Here is a 22,396-nt window from a genome sequence, read left to right as displayed (position 1 = left end):
ATCTCTAGCCGTTTGGATGATTACCTGCCAAAATGAACAATGTCTTGGGTCTAGCAAGCCTTTGAACTCTACATCTTTTCCATGGTGAGGCAGTTTTATTAGATACACAGCAGAGATTTTTTATTTTTTTTAGTTACCTAGTCAGCTTGGTTCCTTTGTCTCGAGCACAGGAACAGCTGAGCCATGGGGGCGAGGCAGACATGGCGGGTAGGTTAGGGTTACCAGATGGGTCGGGTTTGGTTAGGACGAGTGGGGTTTTGATGTAAAGGGGTGAGACGTTAGGCTCGGAAGCGTGAGTTTCAGAAAGGGAGCTTTGCTTAGTGAGGTGCAAGAAGCAAGGTTTAGGGTTGGAGTTTATGTCAAGCTTTGGAGGGGAAGGAGGCAAAGTTTGGCTGTAACCAGCCCACCGGAAGGTAGAGGTGGCGTCGAGCCTGAAAGATGGTGGAGCTTTAGGAGGGTGAGGATGGAGGGTAGGGTGCTGTGAGCATGGGTACGAAAGGGGTCTGTCTTCTTCGGGGGAAGGGTAGTTGTAACAGGAATCCGACCACTGGGGCGAAATCTCATCTCCACTGTTCGGTGTTGGGGTGCGGAGAAAAAAAAAAAAAAAAAGACACAGGAACAACAACAAACAACAGAAATAAAAAAATAAATAAAAAATAGAAAAACAGAAAACAAGAGCAAAAATATTTGTACAAGGAAGAACCCAACAAGTGTAAAAGATAAAATGATATGAAGTGCGAAACGCATACAGCTGGAAATTAAAAAGGCGGAAATTGGCGAGAAAGCCATTGTGCCGTAAAAAAAAAAAAAACACAGAGCGACTGAATGCAGATCTTATGGTAGCCAACAAACACAAAACACATACAAGTCACAAAACATGCAATTCTGTACAGCGACAACACGTAAAAGCAAACGCAATCTAATATGCAGGGATCTCAACTGATGGCTCCTAAGCAGGGGCAGGCTGACCACTGCCTGAGGGCCCCATACCACTAGGGGGCCCCATCAGGGTTGCCAGGCTCAGTAAAACCAGGGACAGTATGTAAAAATCTGTGTTTCTTTTTAGATCAGTTTCCGATATGTCCGAAACCGACATGCTTTTGATGTGAAAATCCCGAGATTTTAGCTGCCCCGCCTCTGCACTGCCTCCTGGCGTGGTGGCCATCTGTAAGCCCAGGGGCCCCATAATCTTCTATTGCCCGGGGGGCCCATAATCTTCTATTGCCTGGGGGCCCCATGAGTTGTCAGTCTGGCCCTGCTCCTAAGGACGCATTTTGGATACGTTGGAATACTTCGTTGTGTCTTGGCCTACTTGAATTTGCCTATCTGGTCAACAAGATTCAAAAACGGTAAAGCCAAGATAAAAAACATTCAGGAGAGAAACCTAATACTGAACAGCAGGGCTGGGAAAAGGGGTGGGCAGGAGGGACGGCTGACCCCGGTGCAATGGTTTATTGCAGGGATTGGGGGAGGGGGCACCCTGACCCTAATGGAAAGGGGGGGGGCGCAGATTGGCATCTTTGCCCTGGGCGCTGGATGACCTTGTCCCGCCACTGCTGAACAGTCATGCCTACAAACATTGGGGTAGATTCAAGAAGCAATTGCGCCTGTGTAACCATAGGTTACACAGCGCAATTGCTTACTTGCGCCGGCGTAACGAGTGCTCCCGATTCAGGAACCTCGTTACGCCGACTGCAGCCTAAGATCTGCGCGGCATAAGGCTCTTATGCCGGCATATCTTAGGCTGCATTCTTGCGGTGGACGCTAGGTGGCGTTCCCGTTGTGCTCAGCGTATAGTATGCAAATTGCATACTAACACCGATTCACAATGTTGCGCGAGCCCTGCGTACGCAATTTACGTCGTTTACGTACGGCGGTTTTCGCGCAAGACTGCCCCTGCTATTAGCAGGGGCAGCCAATGTTACGTATTCCCGTCGTTCCCGCGTCGCAAAATTAGAATTTTACGTAGTTTGCGTAAGTGATTCGTGAATGCCGCTGGACGCCATTCACGTTCACTTTGAAGCAAATGACGTCCTTGCGACGTCATTTGCCGCAATGCACGTCGGGAAACTTTCCCGACGGAGCATGCACTCTACGATCGGCGCGGGAACGCGCCTAATTTAAATGATTCCCGCCCCTACGGGATCATTTAAATTGCGTGCTCTTGCGCTGGGCACTTTGCCGGTGCGCCCGCGCAATTTACGGAGCTTCTGCTCCGTGAATCAAGGGCAGCGGAGCAAATTTGCGGGGGCGCAGGGCAAAAACGTTGCCCTGCGCCTCCGTAAATAATGCGCAATTGTACCTGAATCCGGGCCATTGCAAATTTGCACACTTCACTGGTCAACCCGCCCCGAAAAAGTAATCTGTTAACTCTCAAATTGCAAAAAAAATTTGTTGTATTCCATTACATACCATTGGCTACTCCAAAGGCCCTATTAAAATGCAGCATCTTATAGGGGCCAAAGAAAATTCTCCAAATTTTCCTGAGTTATTTAAACCAAGGTACAATAAAAGCTCATATACACGGGCATCGTTTTCCTGCATTTCAAAAGGCACGTCAAATGCAGGTCAGCAGGGATGGACTGGCCATTGGGACTACAGTGAGTTTCCCGGTGGGCCGATGGCTCAGTGGGCCGGCTTCAGTGACAGCGGACCGCCGCTCCTCTGTCTCTCCCTCCCCGCAGCGCTCACCTGGGGGGACAAAGAAGCAGGGGGAGGACCAGAGGAGCAGGGGGGGACCGACAGAGGAGCATGGGGGAGGGGATAGAGAGCTGACTCAACAGCTATGGCCTGGGAGTTTCTCACTTCTGCTTAATCTTGTCCCATAAGGGGGGGGGGGCACCGAACTGATTATTTGCCCCGAGTGAAATAATGTCTAGCTTCCCCACTGGTACTGCCTATAAGAGTACCAGTACCAACTGTTCTACTCTAATAAAGTAGTGGCTAGTGAAGGGGGAGAGGGGGCTTGGGTGGCCGGGGGGGGGGGGTGCGGGAGTTGTCCGGCCGCCATGGGAGAGACCTGTCAAAGTGGGCCAGTCTGGATGAAGTCCAGGGCCAAATTTTTGTCCCAGTCCAGCCCTGCTTATGGGCATATTCCCATCGACTTCAATAGGGTAATGTAGAGGAGCAGCCATTCTCAACCAAGGTTCTGTGGAACCCGAGGGTCCCTCTAGAGCAGGGGTGGCCAACCAGTGGCCCGCGGAGCCCTCTGATGTGGCCCGCGACCTCCCGCTCTGGAATGTTGGTATTTACATGTAAACACAGGGTCTGCAGGCGAGTCAGAAACTCGAAAATTCCGAAATTTCGAAAATTCAGAAAATTTGAAAATCAGAAAATTCATAATTCTAAAATTTTCGAATTCCCCCTATTCCGGATTTTCGAATCTCCCAAAAAAGCTAATAAAAACGAAAACAAACACATTTTTGGCCAGTGTCTATTCAATATCCAAATTGGTAATTTTTTTTTTTTTTTTAATTGCTTTTTTTTTTACCGGTCCCCCCCCCATGTCTCACCGGTCTCAAGAGGGCCGGAGCTGTTTAAAGCGGACACACAGACAACAACAACAAAAAAATAGGACAGAAAAGGCGTGTTGTAAAAATAATAAAAAGCAGCATAAAAAGGCGCAACGATTGAGCGGCCGGCAGCCATGAAAAGGGGTGAGTGGGAGGTGGTGGGTGACGCACAAGGCTGCTAGCCACGCACACAGCAAAGCAGTATGGAGGTCGCTTTGTGTTGCAAGCAGGCCGCTTTTAGGTCCTAAAATTGGGAAGATCTCATAGGAGCAACCACAGCCCCGGGGACCGGGACCGTCTTTAATATTGATTGGACCCTGGGAAAAAGTTCTCTTGTCCCTTGAGGTTTTAGTCCCGCGCTGTGTCCTGATATCTCAGTGTGAAGTTCTGTTACTAAAGCTGTCCGCGGCTATTAACATATGAATGCTGCTGCTATTTACATATCAATGTCGGTATTTACATGTAAACACAGGGTCTGCCGGTGAGTCATCCGTAAACAATAGGGCAGAGCTGGGCAGCATTAGTAACAGTAACTTCACACTGAGATATCAGGACACAGCACGGGGCTAAAATCTCAAGGGACGAGATCATTTAAACTGGGATGGTTGGCATGTAAGAGGCGGCTGCTTTGGGCCCAACAACAATGACAGGGCCCAGGGCAGCTACCCCTTTTGCCGTGCCTTAAAGATGGCCCTGCCCGGGACTTATGGGCAGAACAAAAAAAAAACTTTGGCGTGTAGGTAAGTGTTAAATATGGTGAAAAAAAAATGCCTTTCTCACTGAAAATCGAGGAACTCCAATGTGCCGGTTTTGCAAAAGTAGCAAACGAGAACAATGGACACATTTTGTCTGGTTCGCAAACAAACCTACAGTCATGTGGGGAAAAAAAAGAAGTAAGTACACCCCTGTGGTAATTGTTGACTTTTTGCACAAACACTATATTACCAAAAGTATTGGGACGCCTGCATTTGCATACACAGGAACTGTAATGACCCCCCCAGTCTTAGTCCGTAGGGTTCAATATTGAGTTGGCTCCGCCCTTTGCAGCTATAACAGCTTCACCTCTTCTGGGAAGGCCGTCCACAAGGTTTAGGAGGGTGTCTATGGGAATGTTTGACCGTTCTTCCAGAAGAGCATTTGTGAGGTTGGGGGAGAATGCCTGGCTCGCAATCTCCGCTTTAATTCATCCCAAAGGTGTTCTATGGGGTTAAGGGAAGGACTCTGTGCAGGCCAGTCAAGTTCCTCCACCCCAAGCTCGCTCATCCAGGTCTTTATGGACCTTGCTTTGTGTACTGGTCAAAATCACTTGGTGGAGGGGGGGATTATGGTGTGGGGGGGGGATTATGGTGTGGGGAGGGGGGAATATGGTGTGGGGGGGGGGGAGGGGGGATTATGGTGGGGGGTTGTTTATCAGGGGTTGGGCTTGGCCCCCTTAGTTCCAGTGGAAAGAACTCTTAGAGCAGTGATGGGGAACCTTGGCACCCCAGATGTTTCAGAACTACATTTCCCATTATGCTCTTGCACACTGTAGTGTAGTTGAGCATCATGGGAAATGTAGTTCCAAAACATCTGGGGTGCCGAGGTTCCCCATCACTGTCTTAGAGCGTCGGCATACCAAGACATTTTGGACAATTTCATGCTCCCAGCTTTGTGGGAGGAGTTTGGGGACGGCCCCTTCCTGTTCCAACATGACTGCACACCAGTGCGCAAAGCAAGGTCTGTATGGATTGGGGGGGGGAGCCCATGTAATTTTTGTTTGATTTTGCTGTGGGGTTCCTCTCCGATTTGGCGTGGGGTCCCTTCGGGGTCTGTATGGATTTCATACAGACCCCCGAAGGGATCCCCACGCCTTTTTTTCCCCACAAATGTATTTTTACATTCAGCTGTCAACGGGGGAACCCCGCTGACAGTTGATGACTCAGCGGACACAACGACCACCTAGATACAGTGTTATTAACTACATGCCGACCAGCCGCCGCAGTTCTACAGCGGCAGGTCGGCTCTCCTGTGCAAGAGCCCGTAGCTCTACGTCGGCTCTCGAAGTGGCCACTAGGGGCGCGCGCTACAGAGCGGGGACCGGGAGCTGTGGGTGTAAACACACAGCTCCCGGTCCTGTCAGGGGGGGAAATGCTGATCTTCTGTTCATACAATGTATGAACAGAGATCAGTCATTTCCCCTAGTGAGGCCACCCCCCCTACAATTAGAACACACCCAGGGAACATACTTAACCCCTTCCCAGCCCCCTGGTGTTAACCCCTTCCCTGCCAGTGGCATTTTTATAGTAATCAATGCATTTGTATAGCACTGATCGCTATAAAAATGGCAAGGGTCCCAAAAATGTGTCAAAAGTGTCCGAAGTGTCCGCCATAATGTCGCAGTACCGAAGAAAAAAAAAAATCGCTGATCGCCGCTAATTACTAGTAAAAAATTAAATATTAATAAAAATGCCATAAAAATACCCCCTATTTTATAGACGCTATAACTTTTGCGCAAACCAATCAATAAACGCTTACTGCGATTTTTTTTTACCAATATAGGTAGAAGAATACGTATCGGCCTAAACTTTTTTATATCTTTTTTGGGGGATATTTATTATAGCAAAAAAAAAAAAGTAAAAAATATTGATTTTTTTTCAAAATTGTCGCTCTATTTTTGTTTAAAGCGCAAAAAATAAAAACCGCAGAGGTGATCAAACACCACCAAAAGAAAGCTCTATTTGTGGGGGGGGGGGAAAAGGATGTCGATTTAGTTTGGAAACTACGTCGCACGACTGCGCAATTGTCAGTTAAAGCGACGCAGCGCCGAACCGCAAAAAGGGGCCTGGTCCTTTAGCTGCATAATGGTCTAGAGCGGTGGACTAGAGCGGTGGTATTTTCCCAAAATATGGCCTGTTGGGGGGTAACCAAGGACAGGGTTGAGAACCACTGATCTAGATGGTTGGATAAGACGGGTTCCACCTGCATACTCCCTAATGAGGACCCCTTCTTTGGCATCTAATCTGGAATAGGGGGTTATAATTTTATGGATTTGAAGGGGCTATACTTCATTTTCATTCATTCCGATCATGAGAATCCGAACACCATGATAATTTTAGTTCTCAATTGCTCATTTGTATCACTTTTATCTGTAGGCACTCTGGGCCATATTCTTGAAGAAAGTAGGCGGGCGGCGCGTAAGCCATTTACACTACGCCGCCCCAACCTACAGGAGCAAGTGCCGTATTCCCCAAACACTTGCTCCGTAGTTTGGGGCGGCGGAGTGTAATTGGCCCGGCGTATCCCCGCGTATATCCAAGGAGGCGGCTTCTATTTAAATTAAGCGCGCCCCCGATTCTAACGAACTGCGCATGCGCCGGGCTTAAAATAGCCCAGTGCGCATGCTCCAGTTCTCGGCGTAAAACGTCAATGACGCCGACGTGTGCGTCATTGACGTAAAGTCGTATTCAAGAACGACTTAGTAAAACGACGTACCCGACGGGAAAACACGACGTGGACCCGACGCCATACTTAACATGGCCTACGTGGGACTGGCGTAAGGTTACCCCTCATATAGCAGGGGTAACCTTACGCCTACGACGTAAGCGACGGTTACCCAACGCAAATTCGTTCGGGAATCGGCGTATCAGGCTCATTTGCATAAACAAATGAGACCTGAACGTAAACGCCACCTAGCGGCCGGCGGAGTAATTACATTTAAGATCCGACAGTGTAAGTGACTTACACATGTCGGATCTTCAGCGTATCTATGCGAAAATGATTCCAAGAATCAGTCGCATAGATACGCGGCCCAAAAAAGAGAGATACGATGGAGTATCCTGAGATACACCGTCGTAACTCTACTCAGAATATGGCCCTCTATGAATGAAGATCTCATGTTTTATAAAAAAAAAAAAGCCAACAGTTTCCATTGGGGTGTACGTACTTTTTCACAAGACTATAAGCTCAGTAGCATCTATATACTATTTTTTATGGTGTTATTGTTGAATTTCATGGGCATTATAAAAAACTAGCAAAAAAAATAAAAATCAAATGGTGACCAAAATGGATATCAGGGTTGGTAAACCTAAAAGCGGTCTTGGGGAGACGGAGCTGCGAAAACAGGGTGGCGAAAATGAAAAAAAGGTGAAGGTGATGGCAGTTGAGTGCTTACCTTGTCCTCTCAGGACCCGGCTGGGAGCCGCTACTGGGAGGAGTAGGGGAGGGACTTTCTACAGACAAGTCGGGGTTTGGCGACTGAGGCGTGGCTGCGGTTTCGAACGGAGGAGCAGGGGGCTGCACGGCGGGCGGGGTGGAGGGGCCTTTGCGGACTAAGGAAGAACCGCGGCGGGCAACCCAAGAAGTGTCCATCACCCGTACGCCCATGCTATGGAGGGGGAATACAAAAAGACATCTGCTTACCATCTCTATAAAAAGGGGAGGTTAGAGAAAGAGAGAGAAAAAGACTGAGCCAGAAACAATGTGATACAAACAAAGGTCCCCAACAGTGGGGAACAAAAAACAAGAAACAAAAACAACAAGAAAAGGTTAAAAGTAAAAAATAAAATACACAAACAACACAAAACATGAATACACAATCCCACCTGGAAAACAGCAGATCGTTCCAATGAAACAGAATATAAAACATACCATTCTGAACATAAATTCTGAACACAGTTGTGGCACATGTTTTACGAGTCATATTTCCCTTTACTCGGGATTCGGAGATCGGAGAAAGGCTCACCAATATTCTAAACCTAGAAGCTACCAAAATCCGTCTCCAAATTCCCCATCTAGTTTTGAAGCTCCATCATTAATACTAGACCAATAATCCCAATGGGTACGAAAAATGGCCTTTATTTCTAAATTTTCTTTATTATTCCCCCAGTGTACATTGCTTCAGGCAGTCAAGATGGCACCATGCATCTTGCACATGATAGCCATGTACGGTACCGGCAGCCGTTGTTTTTTTATATTTGGTGCAGGAAAGAACTAGAACTGTACAACCGAGTCAGAAAAAAGTGATTGCTTAAAGGGTGACTCCATACGATAAGGATATTTGAACATTCCTAATGGCTTATTAACAAGGGGTTGTCCTCCCAGAGTCTAGGAGGACAACCCATTGTTAATAAGCCATTAGGAATGAGCCATAGGTCTAGAAGGACAACCTATGGCCCATCAACATGATGGTTGTCCTCCTAGACCTATGCCTTATCAACACTGTGGTTGTCCTCCTAGACCTCTGGCCCATCAACATGATGGTTGTCCTCCTAGACCTATGGCCCATCAACATGATGGTTGTCCTCCTAGACCTATGGCCCATCAACATGATGGTTGCCCTCCATGACCTATGGCCTATCAACACAAATGGTTGTCCTTCTAGACCTATGGCCCATCAACATGATGGTTGTCCTCCTAGACCTATGGCCCATCAACATGATGGTTGTCCTCCTAGACCTATGGCTTATCAACATGATGGTTGCCCTCCTAGACCTATGGCTTATCAACATGATGGTTGCCCTCCTAGACCTATGGCCCATCAACATGATGGTTGTCCTCCTAGACCTGTGGCCCATTATCATGATGGTTGTCGTCCTAGACCTATGGCCCATCAACATGATGGTTATCCTCCTAGACCTATGGCCCATCAACATGATGGTTGCCCTCCTAGACCTATGGCCCATCAACACAAATGGTTGTCCTTCTAGACCTATGGCCCATCAACATGATGGTTGTCCTCCTAGACCTATGGCCCATTATCATGATGGTTGTCCTTCTAGACCTATGGCCCATCAATATGATGGTTGTCCTCCTAGACCTATGGCTTATCAACATGATGGTTGCCCTCCTAGACCTATGGCCCATCAACACAAATGGTTGTCCTTCTAGACCTATGGCCCATCAACACAAATGGTTGTCCTTCTAGACCTATGGCCCATCAACACAAATGGTTGTCCTTCTAGACCTATGGCCCATCAACACAATAGTTGTCCTCCTAGACCTATTGCCCATTATCATGGTGGTTATCCTCCTAGACCTATGGTGATTAACAGGTGGCCTCAAGGGACGTATGGTACTTACTGTGTGGTCCTTGGGTACCAGCACCAGTAGGAACATTGATTTGTAAAGAGTCTGTAAAGATTTTGAACTTTGGTAGTCTCCTGCAGCATGTCTTCAACCACAAATGTAATGTGTCCACAGTCTAAATCTCTGCAATCTCTGACCAACTCTTCAATTATTAATTCCCCTGTCTCTGACCATCTTCTATAGTATGTCTACAGTCTCTCACAATCACCTGTCTTATGTTGGCAGTCTCTGCGCAAAGGTTCTACACTTTACAAATCGTGGTGTCACAGCCACCAGTGTGTATCAATATTTCTAGGGGAAGAGTCGGTAAGAGATGACAACTCTTCCATGACTTTGGGAAAGCGTAGAGACACAATCTGATGACTGTCACTGCTGAAGTTATTTAGAGGGATAGAAAGACGGTAACCGGAGAGTCAAGCCACAAGCTCAAAGATTATTAACAGCCTTAAAATCTTTACCCCAATCAACTTATTGCACATTTTACACTGCCAAGAGTCAAGCGATTCTTTACATGTTCTAAAGCTTCTGGGAAAAGTTATGGCCAACTTTAAAGCATATCTGCGATTAACCTGTGCAGTGCAAACCAGTATTAGAAATGAGATGCAGACACTTGTGACATCTAAAAAAATCTCTACATCTTTTTATTGTGTTTCCTGGGAGGCACACATATATTTGATTTATGAGAAATCAAGAAACTCACAGCTAATCCCACTCTAACCTACTGGCCTCCTAAGAGGACAGCCATCAACATGATGGTTGGCCTCCTAGGCCTATGGCCCATCAACATGATGGTTGTCCTCCTAGACCTATGGACCACCAGCATGATGGTGGGCCTATTGGCCCATCAACATGATGGTTGTCCTCCAAGAACCTTTGAGCTATTAACTTGATGGCTGTCCTCATAGACCTATGCCCCATCAACATGATGGTTGTCCTCTGAGAACTATGGCCCATCAACACAAATGGTTGCCCTTCTAGACCTCTGGCCCATCAACATTATGGTTGTCCTCCTGGACCTATGGCCCATCAACACAATGGTTGTCCTCCTGGATCTATGGCCCATCAACATGATGGTTGTCCTCCTAGACCCATGGCCCATCAACATGATGGTTGTCCTCCTAGACCTATGGCCCATCAACACAACGGTTGTCCTCCTAGACCTATGGCCCATCAACATGATGGTTGTTCTCCTAGACCTATGGCCCATCAACATGATGGTTGTCCTCCTAGACCTATGGCCCATCAACACGATGGTTGTATCCTAGACCTATGGCCCATCAACACAATGGTTGTCCTCCTAGACCTCTGGCCCATCAACACGATGGTTGTCCTCCTAGACCTATGGCCCATTATCATGATGGTTGTCCTCCTAGACCTATGGTGATCAACAGGTGCCTCAAGGGACATATGGTACTTACTGTGTGGTCCTTGGGTACCAGCACCAGTAGGAACATTGATTTGTGAAGAGTCTGTAAAGATTTTGATGTAATGTGTGCATAGTCTCTGAAAATCTCCTGTAGAATGTCTGCAATCTCTGACCAACTCTTCAATTATGTCCCCTGTCTCTGACCATCTTCTATAGTATGTCTACAGTCTCTCACAATCACCTGTACTATGTTGGCAGTCTCTGACAATTTTCTGTAGCATTACATATTCAACAATGATTATTGGCCACCACCCCGTAAATTTCAAGGGAAAAAGTCGAGACCCCCGTATATCTACCAAGTTGACATTAAGAGGACCAGCAAAGAGGCATGGATCTCAGCTCACACCAGAAATATTACTTGTGGATTTCAGGGTTCTTGGGTGCTCCAGAAAAAGTCAGAATTGCCTCATTGCTGCACTTTATTTCTAATCTAGATGTGTGCACTGTGTAGGAAATCGTTCTTGAGATTTCTTCATTTGGCTTTTTTGTCTTAAGAATAAAACAAAAACAGACACAAGGAAGACATTCAATTAATGAACATGTACACAAGTGCAAACATCTACTTCATGGTCACCAGTGGCTTTCATCCCGATGGGGTACAAATGGTGTGCCATCGTACAGAATCACAAAGATCGCAAATCAAAGGCTTTCTCTGCGAATGTTTCAGAGCTGGCGCTCTATATGAAGACAGCACTCTAAAATTTTACAGCATCGTAAAACAATCCCGATCATCTTATATGGGCCAGATGCAGAAGATGCGGAAGGGAGGGAGCACAACCTTTAAGAAGCCATAAAAAGCTAAAACATGAAAAATCCTTTGGCTTAATGAGTACATAAAAATTCCCAGTGGACGACTCAGGCAGTCTGAAAGCTGTTACTGGGAGTACAGGCCGAATCCCATCATTAATCTTAGTAAACAAAGACTTTCTGGGCATACTGACCACAAATGGGAATATTTAAACTGGAACTCCAACCCCAACTTTTTTTGGATAGACTAAGAATCAGAAACATTGTCTGGTGTCTACCTCAGTGTACTTGTTGAAAGAGATTTCATACGGTAAGCCGTGCCGTCTTGCATAGAGACAGGAGCGACCTCCCTCTGCTGCCGGAAACAAAAGAGCGTTCCCGCACCTTATATTTATGACAATGAATGCCGAGTGGTCTCCGATTGGCTGATGTGGAGAGAAGGGGCAGATTACGTTACCAATCAGAGCTCACATTAGGTGTCGGGACCTGGGTAATCTGCTGCTGCAACTGTCTTCCAGGAGTGGAAAGTTGTAGTTCCAGTGTAAACCAGCGGGTGTCTCCCAGCAGCCAACAGACCCCAGTAATCAGTCTCCACCTGGTGCTGGTTGTTGGGAAGGTACTTAAGTCCCTCTTCTGCCGATACCCCTTACGTCAGTGTTTTGACCGAGTCAGCTGCTGCTGCCATTTATTCTGCTCTTATCCTGCACCTTGCTGCCTTCTATCTGCTCAACTTGTTTTTGATTCCAGTCCTGGTTCCCCCCTTCCTTGCATCTTCGGTATTCCCTATCGCCTATGCGCCTCACCGTGTACTTATTGTATATAGTAGATGGTCATTATGCTTCCTGCTACTCCATAAGTTATATTTATTATATGGTTGTGGCTCACTTGTATTTTTATTATGTTTGCTGTGTGCTGGTGCTTGGGATGACCTTTGTTTTACTACATATTGTCTGGTCTCAGATTCTAAGTGTAGCCACACAGATCTGATCATGCTTGCTATTGATTTCTGACACTAGTATTCATTGACAAAAAAATACAAGGCAGTTCCTGAGTAAAGGGATGCTCTTCTGTTGCCAGCAGCAAAGGGAAGTCCCTCCTGTATCTCCGGAAAATGGCATGGCTTTCTATGTGTAGCCAAAACGATATAGTCCTCTGTGGTGTCCACAGCTGCTGGACTGTTCTAGCATGTGAAGCAGCAGACTTAACCAGGTTGGCCGACAGTAGGTCTATTAGGGGCATATATTTCTGGAATTAGGATTTAAAGCAGCCATTCTCAACCAGGGTTCTGGGGAAACCTAGGGTTTCACTAAAGCAGTGGTCCTCAACCTCCTAGGGCCGTGTCCCCTTGATATAATTTCCCAAGTTGTGGGGACCCCCAACAGTAAAATTATTTTCGTAGCGTGGGTTGTCAGCACCCAAGGCAAGACAAGTAATTTACGCCCCTAAACCACGGACATTTAGTGCTCCCTGAGTCCTTGTATTGGCAACTATAATCGCAGGCAGTGTAACTCACTGTCTCCGGCTTCACTGTGTCTCCAGCTCTGTTGCATCTCATAGCAGTGACACCTATGCCGAAATCAGGAGATGGGGTCTCCTCCAGCCCCTCCCACTTCACATTCCTCACCAGTCAGCTGACCTCTAGTCTTTGCCCCCCAGCCATGCCGTAAACTGAATTGGCGCCTGCAAAGAGGCTGAGTGGGCAGCTGTGGGCTCCAGAGATAGCCCTGCTGGGTGGCTTCAAAAACGCTGGGAGAGTGATACAGGCTTCAGGAACAGCCCAGGATTCGGTGACCCCTGGTAAATCATCCCGAGGGGGTCCCGACCCCCAGGTTGAGAACCACTGCACTAGAGCTATCTGTTAGGGTGGCATATTGACCACTATTGAGTTGAGTTGAGAGGTATCTTGATATTGCGTGGTCTTTCCCCAAAGGGTCCCGACGCACTTAGCTGAGTCCATGGAGAAAAGAAACCCAGGGACTAGGAGCTGCAAGAACGCAGCAAGAGGGGATTCTTACCACTGACCACCAATGTAATGGACATTTTCCCCACTGGCCTCCAATGTAAGGGACATTCTTCTCACTGATCACCAATGTAAGGGACATTCTTCTTGCTGATCACCAATGTAAGGGACATTCTTCCCACGGACCACCAATGTAAGGGCATATTTTCCTACTGACCATTGAGGAATTGGCTTTAGTAAGATTTCCCCAGGACCTTAAAATTATTTTAGGGGTGCCAGGGGTTAAAAGGTTGAGAAAGGCTGCTTTATAGTATATCTAAAGTCACAATCTTTTTGGATGGAGTAAGAAAGGACTAAAACCCCTGTGGAGTTATTTTCTGCCAATAGTATTCCATTGAGGAGATTCTTTGCATCTTCTGTTCTGTGGACCCAACAGGAAGGGATGGAAAATTCCCATTTAGCCAGTTTTCAGCAGAAGACTAGAGATCCCTCCAACTTTGTTCAATTTGACTCACTTTGGTCAACAGTGTTAAGCCTTGAAAAGGAGGGACCCTTAAAACCCCTAAAAATATGTTGGATTTTTATGATAGATATATTTTGAATTCTATATTTTTTTCTGCTCTTAGTACTCCTCCCGTTGCCCACCCAGTCTCTACTTGAGCAATAGAAACCTGATAGTGTCAACCCTTCCACACTCCATGTTACAGATTTGGTGTTTTACTGTAGGGTCAATTCCCAAGTACATTTTCCCTGTGTTTATGTAGGTTTCCTTCAACCACTCTGCTTTCCATGCAAAATCATATAGGATTGCTTAATTGTATTCTTCCATAAATGACCCTCTCTGGTTTATCAAAAGGGGTTTGTGCACAGAATTCCTTATCAAAACCACGGGGCAAAAAAAAGACTTGTTCTTTCAATGGGGCAGTTTTGGTGCCCGTTGCTGTACCCTACTGAAATCTCACCAAAACTGCTACAAACGCACTCCTGAACACTTTTGTAGCACCAAAGCCAAGGTAAGAACAGGCCAATATAGCAGATAGGTGTGAAAGGGTCCCAAGACTGTACTGTGGACATTAGACTGTAAGCTCCTTAGAGCACAGATGGCACCTATGTACTCTAAAACATTGCAAGGCCTGCCGGCGCTGTTAAAAGTGCCTAAAAATAAAACAAAACATAGGAACAGCCAAGAAATGGTTACACATAACAGACATAAAATGTGCACACAGTTCAGGACGTTGAACATGCACCCAGCGAAGGACAGAAGACTCTCTGGAACGAGATGGCAGGTTACAGGACATGTAGGTCGGAGAGGCAAGTCAGGGAGGTACGTCTTACCTTTGAATTTTCCTAAGGCTGCATGGACAAAAACACAAGCACCGTTAGCGTGGAGAGACACTGAAAGAGGGAAAGTGGCAGGAGCCGCGGATGCCACTAAATCTAGCACTGGGCTCTGCAAAGTCGGCACGTTCAGTGGCATCAACTACCTTGGTAAACAGCCAAGAACGCCGCTGAAATACATACACCTCAACCTTTCACAAGCCAATTCTGTTCTGACGAATCATTCATTGCTGCCACTCCTTATAACCCTGACAGCCTATGCTCCTCCCCTCAGCCCCCAGTGCCTCAAACATGTCAAGGAAATACTGCTTGCTATATATTGATTCCAATATGTCTGAACCCTCTGCAGCTTCTGCCCAGCCCCTAAGTGTGCTTTACATTTACAGTCTTCCCATGTTAGGAGATAGCAGCTTTCTCCGACAAGTGGGCAGCTTCCTTGCCCACGGTAGAGACACTCCCATTTACAGCCTCATTCCTGGTATACAGGGGTTGGTGGAAATGACCAAAAAATAAATATTTTTTTTTTTATAATTTATACTAGCCGTCTTTAAAAATGCCTTTTACAATTTATAAAAATTAAAAACAATGAATTAAAATAATGTTTCTGCAACTTTGAATACAAGGTTCATCATAGAAACCGCTGTGGCCTGCATTGTTGAAGCAGAGGTCATTGCAGACCTCCAAAGTTTTTGTTACCTCTACAGAGTTCCCCCTTTTTTTTTCTCCTCCCGGCCAATCAGGGAGCGGTGAGACCCAATTGGCCTAGAGGAGAAGCGATCGTATCTGCTGCCGTGCCAAGGGAACGAGGAGGGAAGCCGCTGTGAAGCCTGAGACATAGATGAGGAGGAGTCGAAGCTGGGCGCGACCTAGATGGGGTAAGTGTGGGGCCGACCGACTGACCGAGCGGGGGGTGTCTGGCGGTGTTGGTGCGGGGCCGAAAGACTGACCACAAGGGGAGGAGGATGAGGGGGGGTGTCTGGGGGGGATGTCTTGTTTCCCCCCCCCCCCCCCCAAATATACAGGACCAGCCGCCACTGGTGCAAAGTAATCCAGTCAATTTTCATTAGAAAGCAGCCACAGCCTGTGTAGAAAAGCCTCTCCTTTGCCAGCATGCCGAGGGGGAAGGACCCCTACTATGTGTGTGGAAGCAGTGGTCTCTTTGCAGATGTCCCAAACGCCAAAAGTTTTTAACCACCATGCTATTTTTAACCACCACGCAACTCCTGGTGCAGAATTACCATATGCCCTGAGAGTGAAAAAGAACGATGCACCTGCGTGTGTTCCTAGTTCTCAGACCTGCTGTCACACTGACAAGCTAACATGTTAAGCAGTATGTATAGCCATAGTCAAAACTTTCTTTTTAGCATTGAATGGATTAGAAAAGGGTTAAAAAAAAAAAAATACATATCAGGTTATTTTTTTGATTTCTATCCTGCTGGGGAGATTTTACTTCACTTCCTGTCTTGTGGACACAACAGGAAGTGAAGGTAATCTGCCCCTTAAAGAATCTCTAGTGTCTCCCATTTCCCCTCACTTCTTGTTGACATCTCTATAATTTAGTTTTTTCCCACCAGAACAAATAGAGGGAAAATCTCGCCAATGGGGAGACAGACAGCAATAAAAACCTGATAGTGGGTCTGACCCTACACTAATCCATAAAAAATAAAAAGATGATATATAGATATATAGATATATAGATATATAGATATATATATATATATATATATATATATATATATATATATATATATATATATATATATAAAAAAAAAAAAGATATAAAAATAGAAATCATTTTTATATAAGTTTGGTCTGGGGCATCTACGCTCCCCATTTCCCCTCACTTCTTGTTCTGTTGACATCTCTATAATTTAGTTTAACCCACCAGAACAAATAGAGGGCAAATCTCGCCAATGGGGAGACAGACAACAAAAAAAAAAACTGACAGTGGGTCCAAACCTACCCTAATCCAAAAAATAAAAATAATAAAAAAATGTATATATTTTATATTTTAATATATGCAATTTTAATATATATAAAATAACACATTTTTACATAAGTTCGATCTGGGGCAGTGGCGGTGCGTCTATAGGGGGCGCTGGAGCGCCGCCCCCTCTGACTCCGCACCGCCACTGATACAATAACATAGATTCATGCATTGCATGAATCTATGTTATTGTTGCCGGCCGCTGGTCTATTCAGATTGCTGGACAGTGAGCGACGACCACCTGAATAACGGCAGCTGGTTGGCTGTGCGAAAGTGCCTATAAGAGCCAGCTGCTCACCCAGGGGACGTACGGGGGGTGAGTTCCTTTGATAAGACTGACAGGCGTCTCAGCCAATCAGGTTCATCGGTTCTGGTAACCTTATTGGCTGAAGCGTCATTGAGGGCGGGAGAAGACATCGAGGGACGTGGAAGGGGGATGGCTGACCCGCCGAGAAAGGTAAGTGCCGGGCGGCGGGGGGGGGGGGGGAGGGGAATTTTACAGGGCACAGCGGCGACAATGGGCACAGTGGCGACAATGGGCACAGTGATGAGTGGCGACAATTAAAGGGCACAGTGACATCAATGGGCATAGTGGCGACAATGGGTACAGTATATATATATATATATAAAATTATTTTACATGAGTTTGGTCTGGGGCTTCTATGCTCCAGTGATCTTTGGTCATGATTCATCAAAGGGGTGCCATTTACGCACATTTCACAGCACAGGATCCCTCGCAAAGAAACGACACAGCAAACCATCAAATTAAAATATAACCCTTTGTCAATCAAAAAAATTCTAAAAAAGACCAAGAAGCCCATTTCCATTAAGCACATTGCTCTAGCACAAAACTAGCAATTGCTAACCTCATTCTAAAAACACCAATTGCTTGGCTGCCCATGGGGTAAGTCACAGATATGGAGATTAGGAGAAGACGGCACTCCAAAAAGAAAAGCTCAGAATGGCAGTTTGAGAACGGCAGTATTTGGCAAAAGATCTGTGGACACCCGACCATCAACATCTACATGAGCTTCTTCGACATCTCATTCCAAAACCATGGCCACCGATATAAGATTGCCCCTCTGTGTGGCTATAATAGCCTCCACTCTTCTGGGAAGACCTTCCACAAAAAAAATTTGGAATGAGTCTGTGGGAATTTGTGAGGCCACAATGTTGGATGAGAAGATCAGGCTCATAAACTGGCATTCCAGTTCTTTCCAAAGATGTTCAGTAGGGTTGAGGTCAAGGGTTCTGTGAAGGCCACTTGAGTTCCTCCACACCATACTCCTCAAACCAGGTCTTTATGGTGATGTTGAATGAGAAGACCTGGTGTGTTCAAATTCATCCCAAAGGTATTCAATAGAGTTGAGGTCAGGTACCCCATCACCATTGCTGTTCCAATTCATCTTAAAGGCTTTTTTAGTAAGGTTAAGGTCAAGGGTTCTGTGCAGAACACTCAGTGAGTGGCAGTGCTGGGGGGAGGTCTGATCGGCCAACTTAGGTGCTTTTGAATAAGGTCACTCGCTGATCTGAGAACTGTAGTGGGGACTTTTAATGGCAACTATAATCACAGGTAGTGTTACTCACTGTGTCTCCGACTTTGTGGTGTCTCGTAGCAGTGACACCCATGCCGAAATCAGGAGATAGGGTCTCCTCCAGCCCCTCCCACTTCACATTTCTCACCAGTCAGCTGACCTCTAGTCTCTGCCCCCCAGCCATGCAATGAACTGAATGGGCGGCTGCGAAGAGGCCGAGTTGGCAGCCGTGGGCTCCAGGGACAGCCCTTCTAGGTGGTCAAAAAAAGGCTGGGAGAGCGGTGTGGGCTTCAGGAACAGCCCAGGATTCGGTGACCCCTGGAAAATCTTCATTCAACCCCCAGGTTGAGAACCACTGCCTTAACCCAATCATTTGAAGGGGGTTCCTTATACATTTGGATTGGTGTGATGGTCGGGTGTCCTTTAGAAACTTTTGGCTATATGGTGTAGCACGTTTACAATAAGAGACCATCAATGGCAGCCAACATATGTTTCTTGATAAAGGTTTCCTTAAAATAATGAAAAACCAATGAGATCGTAGACATGAAATTATAGACTGTTCATACTTGAGATAGGGGTTAGAGGAGTCAACTGCCCAATGCCCATTTGAGGAACAAATCGTAATGTAAATATCATTTCACGTTTGCACAATGAACTCCATCTTGTGACAACAATTGCTGTAGCATTCAGTTGAGAACACTTATAAAACAAAACTGCTCCTTTGTGAGAAACATCAGCTAAGGGGTACCCATTGAGTTCAAGGGAGCAATTGCTTATCGGCTGGAACCAAAGAGGTCATCTCATAATTGGGGGTAGGAAAGGTATGACAGAAAATGGACCGGCTGCTATAGAATCTCATTTCTTTGACCACTATGGCTGAAAACCCCAATTCTGCTCTGTGTCTGCCCCCACAAGATACTTATCCATCCTATTCAGAAGACAATCATGGCTGAACGAGTAACATAATAAAGAAAAAAAGAAGGTTATACCCATCCTTTTTATAGAACTCCAGCATCATGTTATCGGTCGCCACGCTGAGCGGCCTCCTGGCCTGGTCGTGCTGCTTGCGGTCCGAGTGGTCCATGTCTGGGGAGGGCATGGAGCTGTAGTTGGCATTGTGGTTGGTGTGTATGGGGCTGCCATAGTTACCCGTCACATTAAATTCGATTTCTGTGGGAGGAAATGTATTGAATTAAAAAAAGAAGTGTCCCTAGTAAACAATGCCGGGACAAGGTCATCCAGCGCCCAGGCCAAAGATGCCAAACTTCGCCCCCCCCCCCTTACCTTACCTTACCTTAGGGTGAGGGCACACCATCCCTGCTGTAAACCATTGCACCCAGGGCAGCCACCCCTCCCGCCCACCTCTTGTATGGTCCCTGCTAGTAAAACATCATATGCATATCGTAGAAGCTCATGAACATCAAGCTCATCAACAAGCTTTAGGGCCAAGCTCTCAGACAACGTATCGGTACCCAGCACAACCCAGATATCCACACTCACCGCCCGGGAAGAACCAGTCGGCGTGCTGTATTATTGGCTCGATGATCCCTACAATCTGCAGCGAGACCGTGGTCATCATTTCCGTGATATTGCTACGGGAAATTAAGAGAGAGGATAGCAATTGAACAAATTCAGGGCCAATAATAAAATTAACATTTAGGAATTCATTAAGAATATAGTTTCCTGTGATTGCAACGAGCATTGCAACTGGACATGGACAGGGCTTTTTTTCCAACAGGAAAGCGCAGTTCCGGCACCTCTAGCTCTGAATGTATGTAATGGCAAGGGGGTGCTGGGGTGTAGTGGAGGGTCTATTGATACTGGCTGCTGGGGGAATCTATTGTTGCTGGAGAGGATCTATTTTTTCAGTGGGACATTCATTGCTGGGAGACATCTACTGTGGAGAGAAAGGTCTATTGCTGCTAGCTGTTCAGAGTCTATTTTTGCTAAGGATGCTCCATTGTTGCTGGCTAAAAGGGGATCTATTTTACTTCCTATCATTATCAAATTACATACAAATTACTTAGCGCCACAAATTGATACTTGGTTCTGTATCCATTACAGAGAGGTGGATAGGGGGTGGAACCAAGGAACAGTGCTCAGAGGTGGGTAGGGGGGTGGAACCAAGGAACAGTGCTCAGAGGTGGGTAGGGGGGTGGAACCAAGGAACGGTGCTCGGAGGTGGGCAAGGGGTAAAACCAAGGAACGGTGCTCAGAGGTGGGTAGGGGGTAAAACCAAGGAACGGTGCTCAGAGGTGGGTAGGGGGTGGAACCAAGGATTGGTGCTCAGAGGTGGGTAGGGGGTGGAACCAAGGAACGGTGCTCTGAAGTGGGTAGGGGGTGGAACCAAGGAATTGTGCTCTGAATTGGGTAGGGAGTGGAACCGAGGAACGGTGCTCGGAGGTGGGTAAGGGGTGGAACAATGGAACGGTGCTCAGAGATCGGTACGGGGTGGAACCAAGGAACGGTATTCGAAGGTGGAACCAAGGATTGGTGCTCAGAGGTGGGAAGGGGGTGGACAAGAGGTGACCCGGAAGGAAGCAGTTCCTGCACCTATTCTCTGAGAAAAAAAATCCCTGGACATGGACAACCATCAGCTCCGGACACCCAGCTGACCTCAGGTTATAAAATAATGATTTGCACCTTCTTTTCGTAATATATGAATAAGCCCTTCCTTCGGTAACATTGTGATGGCGCTTATGGCAAGTAGTTACTTCCCGTTTCAGTTAGGGGATATTGCCCATAAGACCAGTAAGGCCATCCTTTCTGTAGCGTGGGTCAAAAAAATTGGCAATGCCATCCCTCACGTCACTGAGTTTGGAGAGCATTCTGTCCCAAGCCCAAGTTCTTGGTCAACTTACCCTTCAGCTTGCGGCCACAGAAGGTTAGGCCCCAGCACGATGGCCATATTGCTAGGGGTCATTTTGTTTGCGTCTTGAAACTCCGTCAACTTAGACAGAAACTTGATAACGTACCTGAAAATTAAAATCATGAATTCAGAAGCAAATCTTGCAAGGAGGAAATGGGAGAAGGACGAAAGTTAAACAATGGGCAACTGCAAACTGGTGGGCGGGGCCGCTGATAAGGGGTAGGCACCTGCCCCCCTCCTCGTACAGGACCCAGGCCCCATAAGTTCAAGAAGGGGGCCCAAAGCAGCAGTAGTGGGAGCAATTACTGGAATAAATCCACCCTGTGCTTACAATGCTTCAGTTTGTGAATGAACAGGGAGCCTCTGTACAGAATGCTTCCTGTTCATTCACTCTCAGGCTGAGGCTGCAGAGAAAGGGGGAAAGTCCTCCATCTCTTTCTCGGTCTCAAAAGTGAGACATTGGGTGTCTTTTTAACAGCCCTGTGGAGGTTGGTGAAAAATCAGGCATCTAAACAAAGAAAAATGTCAACACAAATTTCTTTTTATTAACCACTTTCATACCGGGCCTATTCTGGCACTTCTCTCCATGTAAATATCATAATTTTGCTAGAAAATTACTCAGAACCCCAAAAAACTATATATGTTTTTTTAGCAGACACCCTGGCGGTCATTGCAACATTTTATCTTGCACGGTATTTGCGCAATAATTGGTGGGAAAAAACGGTTTCATGAATTAAACCTCAAAACAATTAAGTTAGCCCAATTTTTTTGTATAATGTGAAAAAAGATGTTACGCCGAGTAAATAGATACCCAACATGTCACGCTTTAAAATTGTGCACACTCGTGGAATGGCGCCAGACTTCGGTAATTTAAAAATCTCCAAAGGCGACACTTAATCTCTCCTCCAGGCTGGAAAGCATGAGCGAGAAAAAAAAATAGCGATCTCATGCTGACAGCC

The 22,396-nt window shown here is 46.4% G+C and overlaps 1 protein-coding gene across 5 annotated transcripts in view; it reads right to left on the bottom strand.

Moving 5' to 3' along the window:
• The window catches only part of ARHGAP44 (Rho GTPase activating protein 44), a 97,602-nt gene that overhangs the window by 10,784 nt on the left and 64,422 nt on the right, over positions 1 to 22,396 (bottom strand). For 2 of the 5 annotated variants that reach the window (XM_040331107.1, XM_040331108.1), the window contains exons 14-19: positions 21,430 to 21,543; positions 20,069 to 20,160; positions 19,558 to 19,738; positions 15,044 to 15,061; positions 7,663 to 7,875; positions 138 to 569 (exon numbers count right to left, since the gene is read on the bottom strand). In XM_040331107.1, the coding sequence (XP_040187041.1) occupies positions 138 to 569; positions 7,663 to 7,875; positions 15,044 to 15,061; positions 19,558 to 19,738; positions 20,069 to 20,160; positions 21,430 to 21,543 (1,050 nt within the window). The remainder of the gene's footprint in view (positions 1 to 137; positions 570 to 7,662; positions 7,876 to 15,043; positions 15,062 to 19,557; positions 19,739 to 20,068; positions 20,161 to 21,429; positions 21,544 to 22,396) is intronic. The other 3 variants (XM_040331109.1, XM_040331110.1, XM_040331111.1) reach the window with 3 other exon arrangements.

Source organism: Rana temporaria, chromosome 12 (assembly GCF_905171775.1).
Source record: "Rana temporaria chromosome 12, aRanTem1.1, whole genome shotgun sequence".
Classification (NCBI taxonomy): Eukaryota; Metazoa; Chordata; class Amphibia; order Anura; family Ranidae; genus Rana; species Rana temporaria.
The sequence above is the reverse complement of the archived record's forward strand: the minus strand, read 5'-3'. Positions and strand labels throughout refer to the sequence as shown.